At 29.6% G+C, this 17,500-nt stretch overlaps 4 protein-coding genes across 10 annotated transcripts in view; all 4 read left to right on the top strand.

Moving 5' to 3' along the window:
• Positions 1-3,329, top strand: part of LOC124946648 (bromodomain adjacent to zinc finger domain protein 2B-like) — a 132,406-nt gene extending 129,077 nt beyond the window's left edge. The window contains exon 30 of the mRNA XM_047487631.1: positions 2,120-3,329. Within this exon, the coding sequence (XP_047343587.1) occupies positions 2,120-2,270 (151 nt within the window). The 3' untranslated portion in view covers positions 2,271-3,329. The remainder of the gene's footprint in view (positions 1-2,119) is intronic.
• Positions 3,330-3,507: 178 nt separating this feature from the next.
• LOC124946661 (NAD kinase 2, mitochondrial) lies at positions 3,508-6,329 on the top strand. Of its 2 annotated transcripts, none has more exons than XM_047487681.1 (6): positions 3,508-3,724; positions 4,300-4,597; positions 4,686-5,009; positions 5,087-5,168; positions 5,260-5,524; positions 5,669-6,329. In XM_047487681.1, the coding sequence occupies exons 1-6, from the start codon at positions 3,688-3,690 to the stop codon at positions 5,896-5,898; spliced, it is 1,236 nt and encodes a 411-aa protein (XP_047343637.1). In that variant the 5' UTR covers positions 3,508-3,687; the 3' UTR covers positions 5,899-6,329. The 2 variants fall into 2 exon arrangements, with proteins under 2 accessions (XP_047343637.1, XP_047343636.1); XM_047487680.1 differs by having other exon boundaries at positions 5,666-6,329.
• Positions 5,904-12,685, top strand: LOC124946658 (steroidogenic acute regulatory protein-like). Of its 4 annotated transcripts, XM_047487675.1 has the most exons (13): positions 5,904-6,043; positions 6,141-6,224; positions 8,157-8,437; positions 9,130-9,210; positions 9,450-9,527; positions 9,641-9,694; positions 9,780-9,912; positions 10,113-10,336; positions 10,446-10,499; positions 11,173-11,328; positions 11,416-11,520; positions 11,609-11,784; positions 11,910-12,685. In XM_047487675.1, the coding sequence occupies exons 3-13, from the start codon at positions 8,192-8,194 to the stop codon at positions 12,115-12,117; spliced, it is 1,515 nt and encodes a 504-aa protein (XP_047343631.1). In that variant the 5' UTR covers positions 5,904-6,043; positions 6,141-6,224; positions 8,157-8,191; the 3' UTR covers positions 12,118-12,685. The 4 variants fall into 4 exon arrangements, with proteins under 4 accessions (XP_047343631.1, XP_047343629.1, XP_047343632.1 ...); XM_047487673.1 differs by lacking the exon at positions 5,904-6,043 and having other exon boundaries at positions 6,105-6,224; XM_047487674.1 differs by lacking the exons at positions 5,904-6,043; positions 6,141-6,224 and adding an exon at positions 6,436-6,828.
• Positions 12,686-15,314: 2,629 nt separating this feature from the next.
• LOC124946651 (diacylglycerol kinase 1) overlaps positions 15,315-17,500 on the top strand; it is an 86,958-nt gene continuing 84,772 nt past the window's right edge. For 2 of the 3 annotated variants that reach the window (XM_047487650.1, XM_047487648.1), the window contains exon 1: positions 15,315-16,118. The gene's annotated coding sequence lies outside the window, so the exon portion shown is untranslated. The remainder of the gene's footprint in view (positions 16,119-17,500) is intronic. The other variant, XM_047487649.1, reaches the window with a different exon arrangement.

The raw sequence follows: 17,500 nt of genomic DNA, 5'->3' as shown, positions 1-17,500 counted from the left end.
ATAAAAAATGAAAAAAAAAGAAAAGAAAAAAAAAAGAACTTCGAAAGAGCGTGTGTGCGAGAGGGTGGGAGCGTGTGAGAGAAAGGAGATGGTAAAAAAATACTTTTCTTGTGCGACAGTGATTTAGAATAATGAAATAAAGAAGCAACAGCAACAGTAGCAGCGGCTAATAAAAAAAAAAAGATGCAGACTAATTTGTGTTTTTCGGTTATGTCGTTCGGGATCTCTCATCTTGTATACAGATTGAATAGTATTAATTATTAGAACAGAACGCGATAATTGCGATATGAGTGCTTCATAAAGAAGTTTCATAAAAATCAATTTCTCGCGTTGAATTAAGTGATTGATGAATTTAAAAAAAATATATATATTTGTATGTATATATATTTTTTTTGTATTATATAAATATATATATATATATATATATATATATATATATAATCGCAGTTCGATTCGGCGCTTCGTTCCCTGAATCATCGTAAAGAAGAAAAGAAAAAAAAAAAAAAAAAAAAAAAAGAGAAATGAGAACGAAGAATTATTTAAAAAATGTAAATTAAAAGAAACAAAATTAAGGATAAAAATAGAGGGAGGGAGAGAGAGAGAGAGAGAGAGAGAGAGAGAGAGAGAGAGAGAGAGAGAGAGAGAGAGAGAGAGAGATGTGAAATAAAAACAATAGCGAAAGGAAAATCGAGGCTGCACACACACACACACACACACACACTACGTACACATGCTGCAAAATAGCACTACATATATTAGGGGAATTAAAAAAATTTCGCGTTCTTTTCTTTTCTTTTTTACTTTAGGAATGAAATTTATATATTTCAACAACAAAAAATAAATAAATAAATAAATAAATAAAAAAAAGGAAAAAAGCCGCGAAGTTTTCAATATACATATATGTACATCTACTCGTGCATACATACATGGATACATACATGGATACACAGATAAACATACACGTACGTACGTATACGTACATACCGGACGACGTCGGTTAGTTTCTGATTATACGTATATTAATGAAATAGAAGAAAGAAAAAGAATGTGTGTGAGATAGATAGATAGATAGAGAGAGAGAGAGAGAGAGAGAGAGAGAGAGAGAGAGAGAAAGTAAAAAAAATCAGTGACAAGTTAATGTGCAAAAGCATTGCAACGACGATTAACAAGAAAACGTTCGCGATATCTTGTTTTGTATGTAATTGATGTACATTATTGCTCGTAAAACATTTAGTAAAATAGATATGTAATAACGACATAAAAACACGACAAAAAAAAAAATAAGTTTCAACCGTAGCAATGTGGTATATATAATATTTACGGTGGATATGAGAAGAGAAAGACACATTCGTTAGTACGTATAAAAAAAAAAAAAAGAAAAAAAAAACTGGTATTAGATCGAGTATATATATAAATAAAATAAAATAAATAAAATAAAATAAAATAAATAAAATAAAAATATAAATAAATAAATAAATAAATAAATATATATATATATATATAAATAAATATATATTAAAGACTTATAAGTAAGAGAAAAAACGTTCTAACGTAAAGTGTTAGGAAATGGCGAAAAAACGGAGATATCTAGAAAGTCATAAAGAAACGAAGACTATGAATGTTTAGAGAGCGAGAGAGAGCGAGAGAGAGAGCGAGAGAGAGAGGGAGAGAGAGCGAGAGAGAGAGAGAGAGAGAGAGCAAGCAAGCAAGCAAGCAAGAGATCATTGATGTATAAAACGTAATCTAAGAACGATCGGACCGATAAGATCGTTTCGAAAATCGCGCGACCTTGACAAATATATATGTATATATATATATATATATATGTATGTATGTATACATATATGTTTATATACATATGTATATATATATGTATATATATATATATATATACATATATATACGTACATATATAATTTCAAATCTTGATTTGCGGATACAACAGAGTAGGAGACGAATATTTTTTTATTAATTTCTGCAAATCAACGGTTATTATACATATATGTCGGTAATAATATAATAATAATAATAATAATAATAATAATAATAATAATAATAATAATAATAATAATAATAGTAATAATAATAATAATAATAATAATAATAATAATAATAACAGCATCACACGCACGTTGCTTTCCCCCGTACAATTTCTATCGAAACGATCGACGCACGACGAGATACGTTGGCTTCTTTTCAAAAAGAAGAAGATGGCGGTGAAGGAGGTGGTGGGAGGAGAAGGAGGCAGAGGAAGTGGAGGAGAGGGATGATAGAAAAGTTGGAAAATTAATAAATATATTAAGGAAAAAAAAAAAAAAAAGAAAAGAAAAAAAAAAGAAGAAGATATAAAAAACGGATGATTAAATAAAGATTATATTATACTGACTCGATCTTACCCACCCCGATTGTTCTTACATTATGTCTATCGGTCGCATCATTAGAACGATTTCTCATAGAGCGCGCTCGATAATTTAAAATACGAAATGAAATCAATTGAATATTTGTCGGTAACGAAAGGAAAAGGGAAGTAAAAACAGAAAGAAAGAATGAGAAAGAGAGAAGGATGAAAATATTATATAAGGATATGATGAAATAAATAATACCTTTAGTAAGCCGACGATGCGTTAGAGACGTCTCTCGTACGTTCGCGAATGAAAACACACCAACACACTTACACATGACAAAAAACAAATAATTTTTTAAGATCCAATTATTATTTAAATAGTACACAGTTACATTGTTAGTACGAATAACGACGCTTTTTATACGAATTTTAGTTTTTAACGTCGATCTTACGATATATTATAATAGTATAATGATAATTGACAATGGTAATAACAATAAAGATAAAACTGATATCGATATTGAAGCTGATATATATATATATATATATATATGATATATAAATATATATATATATATATACATATATATATATATATATATATATAAAATAAAAAAAAAACGAAGAAAGCGCGCGCACGTGTAATGTTAGAAGCGCAAGAGTGAGATGGTAACACACACAGAGAGAGAGAGAGAGAGAGAGAGTGAGAAAGAAAGAGAGGACGAGTGAACGCGAGATCAAATGCGAGCTTGTGTGTGTGTGCGTGAGAAAGAGAGAAAGAAAGAAAAAAAGAAAGATAGAGAGAGATATGTATTGCGAGAGAACGACGACGGAGAGCCAGAAAGTGAGAGAAAGATCTAAGTTAGATGATTGTCTATAGTATAAACGAAGGCGTACGTTAGGTAGCCTCGATGCTATTTAAACAGACTTAATTAATGTATTGCAAATGAATTAATAAAGTGTAAGCGAAGCGTGTATCCGTACAGTTGGATCATTTATTTTCGTTAACGTTTACTTACTTAATACTTCTTAATCACTACGAGAGATTACAGACGTAAAACATTTCTTCTTTAATAAGTTTATTAATAAATTTTTTTCAAAGCAATGAACGTGATAAATAAAGAAGAGGGTAAAATTAATTATAACTTCAATTTGATACGACGTAGTCGATCGTAAATATCGCGGGAAATATGAAATGCTTTTGATTCGTCAAGAATATGTGGTACATAAAATTACCGCCGTATGGCGCTTCCGTCATCTTTAAGAAATATTTCGACGTGAGCCTTCAATTGTTTTCGTTAAAATTCGTTTAAACGTCGCGAGCACGTCGATCGGCGTGTGCGATGACGGTTTTTGGTTGTCTTCGAGGAACAACCGTAGGTGAGATTTTCTTATTTTTCTTTTAGTACGTCATTTTATTTTTTATTACGATATATATACGTAAGTATCTGTTAATTCAGAAATCAAGGACTGTGAAGTTTATCAGGGTTATTTCAAGATAATCGATAACGCCGGTTGATAATTGTTTTATATATATATTTATATATATGTATATGTACATATTTATATGTATATATATATATATATGTATATGTATATATTTTTCTTTTTTTTTTTGTCAACGAGTAAATACATTTCACGTTTCCTTATTTTCTTGCGATAATTTGATATTTTTCTATTAAATCGTAAAAATGAAATAATCTGTGATATTTGCTGTGTCATTGAAAGTTTGTACGTTAATAACGTTTGTCAAATAAATCCTCGTTTCGATTTATCAGATAGTACGACAAATATAGTTACGTGTGTATGCGTTCAAGATATTGCTTTAAAAAGGAATTATTTATTAGTCATCGAAATGGAATATTTGTTATATTTATAAACGTGTCGATCGATCATTGACGTGACATACACGTGCTTCGTAAGCACGTGAATGAAGTGTCGTTGCATCTTTTTAGGAACGTTGCAGATCTTTCAGTCTCAACCTAAGTGCATTCGTAAGACCTTAGGAATATTCTTACGAAATGCATCGAGCTTTGTTCCAAAGAGAGTTCTCATCGTTGCTAAATTGACACGATATCATTTTGAAAAATTACGTGAGCCCAATTTAAATGAAGAAGAATTTAAAAATAAATTGTTGGAGAGAGGCTCGGATTATGATTTATTATTCGATACATATCGTGCGACTAAAGATATTGAAAATGAGGTAGCGAAGGTACTTAAAAAATTTAACATTGAATACAAAAAGGTCAATAGGTAAGTCGTATAGATTCTAAATAATCATAGAAATTCTATTAAATAATTTTGTTTTTTTTTCTTTTGTCTTTTTTTTTTTTTTTTTTAGGAGTAACATCAGCAGATCCGACGTTACTTGGGCTGATTTAGTTTTACCCATTGGCGGCGATGGTACTTTTCTCTTAGCTGCCAATTTAATATTCGATAACAAAACACCAATAATAGGCATTAATTCTTATCCACTCCATTCTGAGGGTTTCTTGATGTTGCCATCCTATTATACAAAGAATATATCACAAATTTTCGAATTATTAAAAGCAGGACAATACGATACACTCATGAGATCTAGAATTCGAACTACTTTGAAAGGAGAAGGAATTTGGAATCCACCTTTTCATATGCACGAAGAAAAGCATTTTTTTGGAGTGGAAAGGTATATAAAAGATATTAAAATATAATATATCTTTAATAGATTTCCTTTATCTTACACGTGATATCTTTCACCAACAGATTCTTTTCCAATGGGCAACTTAAACCGGCTAATTCGGATCAATTAAATGAAAGACAATTGCCTTGGCTAGCATTAAATGAAGTGTGTTATTTTAATTTTATTCCAAATGTTACAAAGCTATTATCCGGAGACACGGATATATTTCATTTATTATACAAGTATCTTGTTACAGGCGTTCGTGGCCGAAGTGTTCGCAGCAAAGATGACCACTTTGTTAGTCAAATTTGACGACGAAGAAAATTTCCATAGAATTAAAAGTTCTGGTATTTGCATAAGTACGGGCACAGGTTCGACTTCATGGTATAAGGCAATAAATGGTATTAGCCCACAGCTCGTCCGTCAAATATTTGATTTATTAAATAATCAAACGAATTATACAAACGCTGAAATAAATGAAATATGTTGCAAGTTTAATGATAGCTTACATTTTAATCCAGGTACGATAAAAAAATAGTTAGAGGAGAGGTAAATATGTATATATTGATTTTCTTTATTGTATCTTATGTGGTAAATTTTATATTTTCTTTTTTTTTTTTTTTTTTTTTTTTTTTTTTTCTTCTTCTTTTCTTTTTTTTTAGAAGCACAAAATCTTTCTTATGCCATACGAGATATGAACATGACAAAGGTATTTCCTGTACCAAAGAGCTTGCAAAGATATAACTTTTGTAAAAAATTAACAGTAAAATCTTTGTGCTTCAATGGAGGATTGGTGTTAGATGGTGGTATCGCGGTACAGTTTAATTTAGGGACAACAGCAGAATTTGAGATCGATCCGGAAGGTGCACTGCGAAATATTATTCTTCCCGTCTGATCGTATGTGACGATATATAAGAAAAAAAAAGATTCGACTATCAATCAAAATGCACGATCAGTGAATTCTAGAAAAAGAAAAAAAAAAAATAACATACGAGAATAATTGCGGGATAGACACGGGCAAAGACAGTTATACAAATTTTGTATGTAAGATAGCATTAATCGTATCTTTCATTATGGATATTTAATTTTTTTACAGCAATTAAAAAATAATCATTCTCTTGCTTAATAATCTTAAAGGAGAGTTAAAAAGGAGCTTGCATTTGATCTATTTTACGTCCGCATATTTCTTAAAAATGAGGACACCGACAGTAATTTAATCACGTATGTATAAATGTAAACAATTGTAAGAATATTAAATATATTTTCCTAAGATTTGTCTTTCGAGAGGAAAAAAAAAAAAAGGGAAAGAGATGAAAATATAAAGAAGAAAAAGGATAATTATACTTTTTATATAATATATTTTTACTGTCACGTAATACAAAGGAAATAATAGAAAATAAATGCCAAGTAGAAAAAGAAACATATATAAAAAAAAAAAAAAAAAAAAAAAAAAAAAAAAAAAAAAAAAAAAAAAAAAAAGAAGAAAGGAAGAGAAGTAAAGAGATAAAAACGAAAGTATTCGGTCGAGATCGTTTATCTTCGTAGGTGTTCGTTCGGTCGCGACGCCTAGTGGTAACCACTTGAAGTAAGTTTCTCATGAGAGACAATCGTTCTTCGTTACATCGCGACTGTACGACGCGTGTGTGTTTACTTTCACAACCATACACCATCCAAAGTGATTCTATGAAAATTATTGGATTTCGTGAGATCGGCAAATTCGGATCGATCTTAGAAAAAAAAGACGTTTTACGATGTGTGTGTCGAAAGTTTGCCGCGATAATTTTTCTCAACCGGATATATGAGGGTCCAGTGTGAAAGAAAAAAGGTAACGACGATCGTATGAACTTTTCTAAAGCATTTATAAAAGGAGAAGATCTCTTAGTTGGTATTAACGATTTCATATTATTTTATTCTATTTTATATTATTATTAAATCCTCTTTGAACACGTGTTTCGATTATCATTTAAGGACAACGGTAAAAAAGAAGAAAAAAGAAAAAAAAAAACGAAATAGAACTAAAATTGCAAAATTTATACGATATAAATGAAATTATGAACGTTGTTGAAGTCTCTTTTATACACCTATAATTATGTATATTTTGAGGTTAGAACGTACTCACGTTTAGTGACAATTATTGTAATGAAAATATTTTGTAAGAACGTACTTCTTTGCAGCCATATTTTTCTATCGACATTCGATCGTTCAAGGATCGAATTATTTACTATTAAAAAATCGTTTTCTTATCGAGATATTTTATAGGTGTATGCTAATTAACGATGACGTATTGTTTCGACGATAGAAACAATGAAGAAGAAATTATTAAACGTTGTTATATCGCGTTTATTAATAAAATCAATTGTTGCATTCTTTCTTTCTCTGATAAATACCTAATAAGTCCTCATATTGTCCTTAGTTTACGTTTAAAGAATAGAATAATATGTTTTATCTTTTTTTAGCCGAATTTATCCTTTATAGATTTAAACAGAAAAAGAGATGATAAGATTAAAGGTATAAAGTTCGAAATTCGTCGTCGAGCATATATTTTCAATGCATATAACAATACGTAATAAGAATTGTATTATCTCGAAAAGGAATGCGGTTACGATCGGATATAAAGTTATGTTTATTTACCTATCTAATCGACGTTCGAACTTTCACACGTTCTGTCGAAGTTGAAGAAGACATTGAAATCGTATGGACGCGTTCCTCGTTGTCCTCTACGTAATATCAGAGAAAATTATTCCAAAATTTTTGCCAAGCGCATATGTAAATTATATTAAAACTCTGTACATACAGCTTATAAGAGATATACATACGTACGCATCGTTCGCATTTAGACACTCATACGTACAAATACATACGTACACACACACACACACACGTACATACACACACACACAGAGAGAGAGAGAGAGAGAGAGAGATAGAAAGAAATAGAGACGTATCAACAAGAATGAAAAATTATACTATTGTCAAAGTGTCGTCGACTTATTACATTAAGTTGAAAGATGGTATCTGATTCGTCGTATAACTTTGTTTATTAAAAATCCTTTATATAGGGTTTATATTTTGTTGAAGAAAAAAAAAAAAAAAACAAATAAATAAATCAAAAAAGATAAGAAATTAAAAGAATATGTTGAACACGTTAAATAGGTCACCGTTGCATATTCCCAAGGAATTATCGCAGAATGGAAGAAGATGATAGACAAAATATAAGGAACGCGGTGGAGAACGTTCTAAGCGGTTCAATCAATTCCCAAAGAAGTTCTTACACGCAACAAAGTTTAACAAGAACGTCCGACATAGTCCTTAGCGAAGATTTAATAGCTGGTGCGAGACAAGACGGGAGGATGTCGAACGTTCGTCGTTTTTTTTGTCTCTTCGTAACCTTCGATCTTCTTTTGACCGTGCTCATGTGGCTAATTTGTACTATGGTGAGTTTTGTTTGGTTTCTTTTGAAAAAGCGCGGGAAATTTCTTCCCTTTCTTTTCTTTTCTTTTCTTTTTTTTTTTTTCGTTTTCATTCTCTTTATTCTTTTTATTTTATTTCATTTTATTTTATTTTTTTATTTTTTTTTTTTTTTTTTACTTTCATTAAAAAAAAAAGAAAAGAATTTTTTTTTTTTTTTTTTTTTCTTTCAATAAAATATAACGTTTCTTCTGTAAGTTCATTTGTATGTAAAATCATTTTATATTTTTATAATACAAATGAACTTTAAGACATTCGTTAAGATATACGCGCAAAATCATCTCGAGTTATATCGATCGAAAAAGTTGTCGAGCGTCAAAGGATTAAATCCAAATTGTATTAAAAAAGACAAAATGAATAATACGTAGTTATACTTTTTAACGCATTATTTTTTGTTTTGAAAGTGAAGAAAAGAAATGAAAACAAAAAGAATAAGTAATTTTCAAATTGTAATAAAGATCTACATACGATTGTATACTATATAGTATTTACATAAGTTTATGCACTTTACATGAGTATTTTGTGTAAAAGTACTAGTATACTCGTCAGACTGATCAACCACGTGCTTTTTTTTTTTATATATATATATAAATGCAATTAACGTTATATAATATGTTAAATAATTTGACATTTTATTTATTACGTATTGTTCTTTCAGATAGCCGGGGAAAATCTCGAAACTGCTTTTATTAATCAGATTGTTCATTATCACATAAAGACGTCCCTCTTCGATATTGTGGTAAGAATAAGGGTTGGTTTTTTACTTTGTTTCTTTCTTTCTTTCTTTCTTTTTTTTTTTTTTTTTTTACCAGAAATAAAGAAAGGAAGATTAAAATAAAATAAAAAGAAAAAAAAAAAAAAGAAAAGTAGAGATAGAAACAGAAAAAAAAAAAAGAAATTTGTTTTTATTTATACGAATGACATTTCTTTAATTTTCGCTAAGAAGAAAACAGAAATTTATCGATTTCGCATTTTCAGATGACAGCAATATGTAGGTTCACGGTGTTGTTGCTATTTTACGCATTGCTCCATTTAAATCATTGGATCATCGTAGCCGTAAGTATATAAATCTCACTTTGAACTGATGTTTATATAAAAATTAATCTGGGAAATAAAATGTTATTTCGTTTCTTTTTTTTTTCTTTTTTTTTTTTTTTTTTTTTTTATAGTTAACGACCGCTACGACCTGTGCCTTTTTACTTGCGAAAGTATTTCTTTTCGACGTAAGTCGCAAATCTTGCATATTTTGCTTGATATAACAAAATAAATGACCGACGAATGATATTACGCACGTTCGATCAATTTCAGTGGTTAGCTTGTAAACAGCCAGTTTTTCAAGTACTCTTGATACTGACTTCTTTCATTCTTTCGTGGGCGGAAGCTTGGTTCTTCGATTTCCGTGTGATACCTCAGGAAACACATGTTATAAATTGGATTCAAAGTAAGAGATAGATGGATAGATAGATAAAGAGATATATGTATATATGGAGAAAGAGAGAGAGAGAGAGAGAGAGAGAGAGAAAGAAATTTCTGTTTAATTTTTGGATATATCTAATTTATGGAAAAAAAAAAAAGAAAGAAAGGAAAAACATCGTCAAGATACACATACATACCTAATCCTTTCGTTATCAAATTTTGTAGATATGTCAAACACGGAAAGAGCACCTCTCATTCAAGCAGATACTGTCGATCCACATCAGTATAGTTCGATTGAACCTTCGCGTACCTTTTACACGCCTGTGGATTCTCCAGCTCATTCCGATACGGAAGACGAATTCGTTAGGAGGCAGGATGCCATTAGAAGAATATCGAAGACAAATGAAATATTTATTCCTAAGCCATTACCAAAATTAACAATCGATAAGGTTTGTTTTCTATCTTCTCTTTAATGTTTTCTTCTTTCTTTATTTCTCTTTCGTTTTCAATTATAAATACTTAACTTAATTACTTTAAAAATATTCTCGTTCGCTGTAGTTGGTTATGAAACATGTTTCGAGCCCCTTTAATGGTGAACAAAGAAAACACTATGTGAGTAATTCCATTGATCGAGTATAAAAAGAGTATCAAAGTATCGAATCAGGTTTAGTTGACTGTGAAACTAATCTGGGATATATTGTGTAAAGTGCAATAATCGAATACCATTAATTATTTATTTGACAAGTGAAATCTCATTTCTTTTTTCTTTTTTTTTTTTTTTTCGTATTATTATTTGAAATTGTTTTCTACGAATTTTAGAATTTTAACAATGAGATCTTTTATTCTTAACGCTTGTAACGTTAACTTCATTAAAAGTTTTTTCTTCGGCGATAACGGAGAAGAAAAATCCCCTATGGATTCCAAAGAGAATCGTATCGAAAAATCGTCGAACGAATCTACGGAATTATCTGTAAGTTTTTTTGTTTTTCTTTCCCTTCTTTCTTTCTTTCTTTTTCTTTTTTTCTTTCTTTCTTTCTTTCTTTCTTTCTTTTTTTCACGCGCGACATGATAATGCGATTACGAATAATTTTCCAAGTAATGAGATTCGATTATGATTCAGAATATGATTCTAAAGTATGAGCAAAGTATTGACCATTTGTGGAATATTCTTTGTATTATCGATTATCGTTTTCTACGATCTTATAGAATTTTAATTTATTTCTATTGTACGTAGAACGATTACTTTACATTTATTTATTTATTTATATTTTTTTTTTCTTTTCAGATTGAGGAATACAAAATGACGGCTGAAACGTTATTAAAAAACTGTTATGAGCTATTAATGTCCAAAGAGTGGAAATTGGAAACCACAACGTCAAAGGGTGATGTTGTTTCATATATGCAAACCAATAGACCAGAAGGAAAAATAATGAAAATTACGGTAAGTGATACGATTTACACGCACAAGCATATTTTTATATATATATATATATTTTTTTTTTATAAATAAATATTATTTCTCTGTTAGGGCATAGTAGATGCGCCTGCCAATATGCTCATCAATTGGTTATTCGATGGTGTCGAAGCAGCACCAACGTGGAATAAACTCGTAACCGAATCGATGAAATTGCAGGTAATTCTCAATTCGTGATATCTAATTTCAATTAAAATTGATTAGAAAAGGAGAATTAATATATATGATTGACATATTGCTTTTACAGCAAATTGACGAGAACACAGATATAGTTTATCAGGCGACAGGTCCTCAAGGCGGTGGACTGATTGGTGCACGAGATTTTATTATTTTGAGATATCGTAACATGTATGGTAATTATTATATCAGCAGTGGTATGTCGGTGACATTGAAATCATTTCCAAATCGTAAAAATGTTACCAGGTGAGCTACAAAAAAAATCGATAATCCATAAAATTCATTAAATTTCTTATATATTGATGAGATACGTGTTTTTCTGTTTCGTTGGTTTTTTTTTTTTTTTCTTTCTTTTTTTCTTTTTTTCGAAGGGGTGAAAATGGCGTAAGCTGTTGGGCGGCCGAGGAATTAGCAGACGGCGATTCTAGCAAATGCCGTTTCACTTGGATCCTTAATACCAATCTGAAGGGTTGGCTACCTCAAAAAGTTGTGGACAGATCGTTGTCTACAGCCTTAGTAGATTTTATGTCATATTTGAGAAAGTATTTGGACGAGTATCAGAGACACGCTAATACGTAAAATGTCACAAATTTGTGTGTCCTATCGAAGAAGAGTATATCATGACAATTATGTTATATGAACGAACAAACAAATTATTAATCCATTCGTGTGTGTATGAAAACTTTGAAAAAAAGATCACAACGACATTATACTTTTTCGAGGTACATACAAAGATAGCCTTTCTACTATACGCTTTGAATTTTATTCCGAAATGAAATGAGAAAGAAAAGGAAAAAGAACAAAAGAAAAGAAAACTCCGAAAAAGAAAAAAAAAACAAATAAATAAGGAATAAGCGATGTTCTATTTAAAAAAAAAAAAAGTGAGCAAGTTCAAAAGGAAGAAGGAATGATGGGAGTTCATGGAATATGGTGCCGAAGTGTCCTATTACAAAAAAAAAAAAAAATAAATATCTTTAGCGATAAATTTTATTTTTTATTATTATTTTTGCTTCATCGATTCATCAAATTTTGCGTGTTTCATTGATAAGCTATACGATGCAGTAGGAAGAAGTTAATAATCGATAAGACAATATAACTTTTAAGCGACACTCATCGATAATGTAAATATATTGACATTTATATATAATTCCTTTTTGCTATCCTGTTTCCTTTATTATTATTATTATTATTATTAGTATTATTATTATTATTATTATTATTATTATTATTATTATTATTATTATTATTATTATTATTATTATCATTATTATTATTATTATTATTATTATTATTATTATTATTATTATTATTATTATTATTATTATTATTATTATTGCTATTACTACTATACTACCATACATATATATATATAAATATACATACATGTTTATTTTGGTCAAATAGGAATTTGACTGATTAATTGTACAATTCATCCGAGAGAGAAAAAGAGAGAGATATATATATATATATATATAGTTGTAAATGATTTATTTACATCATAATTAAGATAATTAACCGGATAAAAACATTTATTATTAATCGTTTAGATTTTTGCATAAACATTGTTTTTCAACATTCCTATGTTAAAAAAAAAAAAAAAAAGAAAAGATAATAGAAGTGAAGTTCCTGTGCGTGATAAATGAAAAACGAGTTTAAGATTTGCCCAAAACCATTTTTCTTTTCAGTGTACATAAACAATGTATATAATTAATTAATCATATACATACATACATACATACATACATATATATATATATATATATATATATATATATATATATAAAAATACATAGTTAAGCTAATACGTTAAATGTAAAGTGCTTTTGTCATGCGATCATTTTTATTTAGGATAATTCGTCTCGTCAAATTTAAATATACATAAATGCAGTTATAAACTAAATTAATTTCCAATCGCTTTGTAATCGATATTTTTTACATATTCGAACGCTCTATTATGATATAATAGATGAAAATAACGAAGAACAAAATATAAATAATGAGGAATAATAAAATAGAAATAAAAAGGATGAAGAATAAAAAAAGGAAACTAACAAAAAAAAGAAAACAAAAAAAAAAGAAAAGAAGGAACGAAAGAAACTCTTTGTCGTGCGTATTGTCGATTGAATTGAACATAAATGATTAAACCAAGCGAGATTATCTTGTATAACTGTGATCAGTTATAATGTAAGAAGTTAATATCAAATTTCAACGAGGAAACTACGAACGGTTATCATGGGAACGATAATACGGACGATCGTTCCTTACTTATTTTTCTTTTACGATTATTACTACTACTACTATTATTATTATTATTATTATTATTATTATTATTATTGTTATTATTATTATTATTATTATTATTATTATTCCAACAAAATTACCGAGCGGGAGATAAGAGGGTAGCAATGTTACTTTCTTTTAGCTATCAAGTTTAAGTTGGTCCATTTAAAAAATTGTAACGAACTAAAGTACAGAGAGATAGTGGAGTAAGTAAAAAGAAAAAAGAAAGAAAAGATAAAGAAAGAAGAAAGGAAACTCGGAGAGAAGAGGATCTTTCTTAGAAAGTTAAAAGAGATTTAACTCGTCTATCTACTATCTACCGAACAATTTTAATTGCCGTGTTTAAGAAGAACGTCGCCAGCGCGTTCGTGTCGCGCGTGTAATGCTACACCATACGAACGTAACAAAAATTAGATTTTAATTAAATAAAAATTTAATAGACATCTTCCTTTGGATTTACATACCGTTAATGACAAAGGAATCGAACCAAGGGATCATAACTTTATCGAAGAACGATATAAATAGCAAACCGAGAGAGACTAAAGAAGATTTTATTTATTAAGAACGAATTTTAGTTTAACTTTAATCTTAGTTCAGTTCAGTTCAGTTTAGTTTAGTTTGGTTTAGTTTAGTTTATTTAATTTTAGTTTGGTTTAAGTTTAAGTTTAGTTTGGTTTGGTTTAACTACGTTCAGTTTCATTTCGTTTCATTTCGTTTCGTTTCTCGTTAGGATAGACACGACGAGGGTTTATATAACCTGTAGAACTTCAACAAATATCCTTACTACTTTAATACTTCATCGTCTTCTCATCAGACACTTCGTCGCGTCTCTCATATTAAGTTAAATATAACCTTTTCCACGTCGAAAAACTTGACGATGGAGAATTCTAAACGTCTAAGGAAGAGAAACGGCCGTCATTTTGATATCTATGTCCACCACCTACGCGCTTACGAGTTTGTCATAATGTTCGATAAAGATCGACGTTCATCCAATACGATGATGTGCTTCACATTATATATATATATATATATATATAAATATGTGTGTGTGTGTGTGTGTGTTGTGTGGCAGAATAAAATAGGTCAAACGAGCGAGAAATCAACTCGACGTGAACTGAATTTTTCTTAGAATATGATTTATTTCTCTTTCGATAAGAATAGAAATAAAACACATCGTTCAGTAGTAAATTTGTTTTAGTAGGAAAAAAAAAAGAAAAAAAAAGAAACAAAAAAAAAAGGAAAGGAAGCAAAAGATGGCGGTATGCTTGAAACAAGAAAATTTGTATTTCCCGCGAAAACTGAAAAGGAAAATTGTGACCATCTTGTCGTCGCCATTTTGCTTTCTTTTTTCCTTCTCTTTTATTTATTTATTTATTAATTTTTTTCCCCCCTTTGGACCTTTGTTCCGACGGTAAAAAATGAAAAAAAAAAAAGAGAAAGAATATATACATATGTGTATATACATATATATATATATATTATCTCGCATTATCTTTCAACGATCATTTTTTTCCTTTCGTTGTTAATATGATTATAATATAGGGTAATTTTTTAAAACGTACATAGGTCTCTAGTTGCGCAGGTGCGTATAATCGCGAAAATGTACGAAAACTGTTCGGTGAAAGTAGTAGGGAGAAAGATACGCGTGTAGGTTGTATATAAGCGATAAGCGCGATTGGCTGGTGGGCGGGCAGGTGGCGCTGTGGCGGGGGTTACGGGTCCGTACGAGGAGGACCAAGCCAGTCGGTCCCGCGCCACGAGCGTGTAAACATCTTGTATGTGTTTTCTCGTGTGACATACGTCAATATAATCTTTTAACGTATCATTAACCGCACGATTATTATTATTATTATATTATTATTACTATAATTATTAATATTCTTATTATTATTATTATTATTATTGTTATTATTATTATCATTATTATTATTTCTACGATCATATCGATATTTCGGAATATTTCTAAACGATAACTTATCTTTTCCTACGTTTCAATCGGCTTTGGATACCAACAAATTTGTCGTCTTAAAACGTTTTGACATTTTATTTTTTCCCTTTCTTTCGAGCCAAATACCTAAGGATTTATTCGATTAGAACGGATTTGCGTATATCAGTGTGTGATAAAAGCAGAAAGTAAAGACAGACTGAGATAGAACGAGAGATTGGGAAAGACTGACAGACAGAGAGAGAGAGAGAGAGAGAAAGACAGAGAGAGAAATAGAGGAAGAGACGAGCCATGACAATGCCGGAAACGTAAGGACACACCGGTTGGAGGAAGCGCGCGCTATGGCGCAGAAATGGTAAGTCCTTTTATTCTTTCTACATCTATTCACTTTTTTATTTACTTCTTTATTTCTTTATTTACTCTCATCCATTTATATCCCCTCCTTTAATCCTCGTTAATCATTTAAACGTGGACACAGTGTATTAATAACGAACGATTATTATGTTTCATAAATTATCAGGATGACAGATTATTTTATGAAATATATGTAAATATTAAAGAAAAGAAAAGAATCGTTGACTTAAAATCTAAAGTCCATGTTTATTACATTTTCTTTCTCTCTCTTTATCTCTTTCTCCATACAGAAAGAGAGAGAGAGAGAGAGAAAATTAAATTAATTCCTTGATTCGACAATACGATTCAATAGATTCTTTTTTCTCTTCAATGTCTCCTTTAGTCTTTTCACAATATCGATAGATATATAGATACACGATAGATCGTGTTATATTTCGAATTAGATCGATTTAAATAAAACGACAATTGTTGTTTTTAAGGATTCGTCTTGTTTGCAAAAAAATTATTATATTTATTGACGAAAATTCGAGATAGACAAAATCGAAGCCTTTTCTTTGTTTCTTTCTTTCTTTCTTCGTTTATGAATATATTTATATTTTTTTTATATTTTTATTATATATGTATATATAAATATTTTTTAATAACTCGCTCGGTTTCCTGCCGATATTGCCTGCCCATTTACTACGCTAGTCAAAAACATCCTACCTACGTGTACTACGTAATACGAATAAACGTTGCGCGATTACGGTGTTGCGATATTACGCTTGAGAGTTTCTCACTTAATAACCTTATCGAAAGTCCTCGAAAATTATAGGATCGTTTTTCGTTAGTTGTAGAAGAGGATCTTCAAATTATGATATTCGATATATATATATATATATATATATATATATATATATATATATATCGAATATTCCCTCCTTCCTCAATTCCACCATATTTCTTTCTATCGTGTTAACTCTTCTTCTTTTTTATTTCGTAAAACGCTTAATAGATTCGTTATGCTCTCAAAGAAAACGGCAGTTTACATTTTACTAATCTTTTTCGCGTCTCTCTTTTTCTTCTTCTTTTTTTTTCTTTTTTTTTTTTTTTTTCTTATTTTTTACTTATTCTTTTCTTTGTAAAGGAATACATAGTTGAAAATTAAGAAAATTTAAGGAGTTTCGAGATAACGCCAGAATTAAAATAGAAAAGACATAGGTTATATATATATATATATATATATATATATATATACACGTAGGATGTATGTGTACATACGACAAGAAAGGATAGCTTTGCTTGTGATTTTCTTTAATATTATATCCTCTCTCTCTCTGTCTCTGTCTCTCTCTCTTTCTCTCTCTCTCTCTCTCTGTCTCTCTCTCTCTCTCTCTCTCTCTC

Source organism: Vespa velutina, chromosome 2 (genome assembly GCF_912470025.1).
Source record: "Vespa velutina chromosome 2, iVesVel2.1, whole genome shotgun sequence".
Classification (NCBI taxonomy): Eukaryota; Metazoa; Arthropoda; class Insecta; order Hymenoptera; family Vespidae; genus Vespa; species Vespa velutina.
Note: the sequence above shows the minus strand (reverse complement) of the source record. Positions and strands in the feature narration are given on the sequence as shown.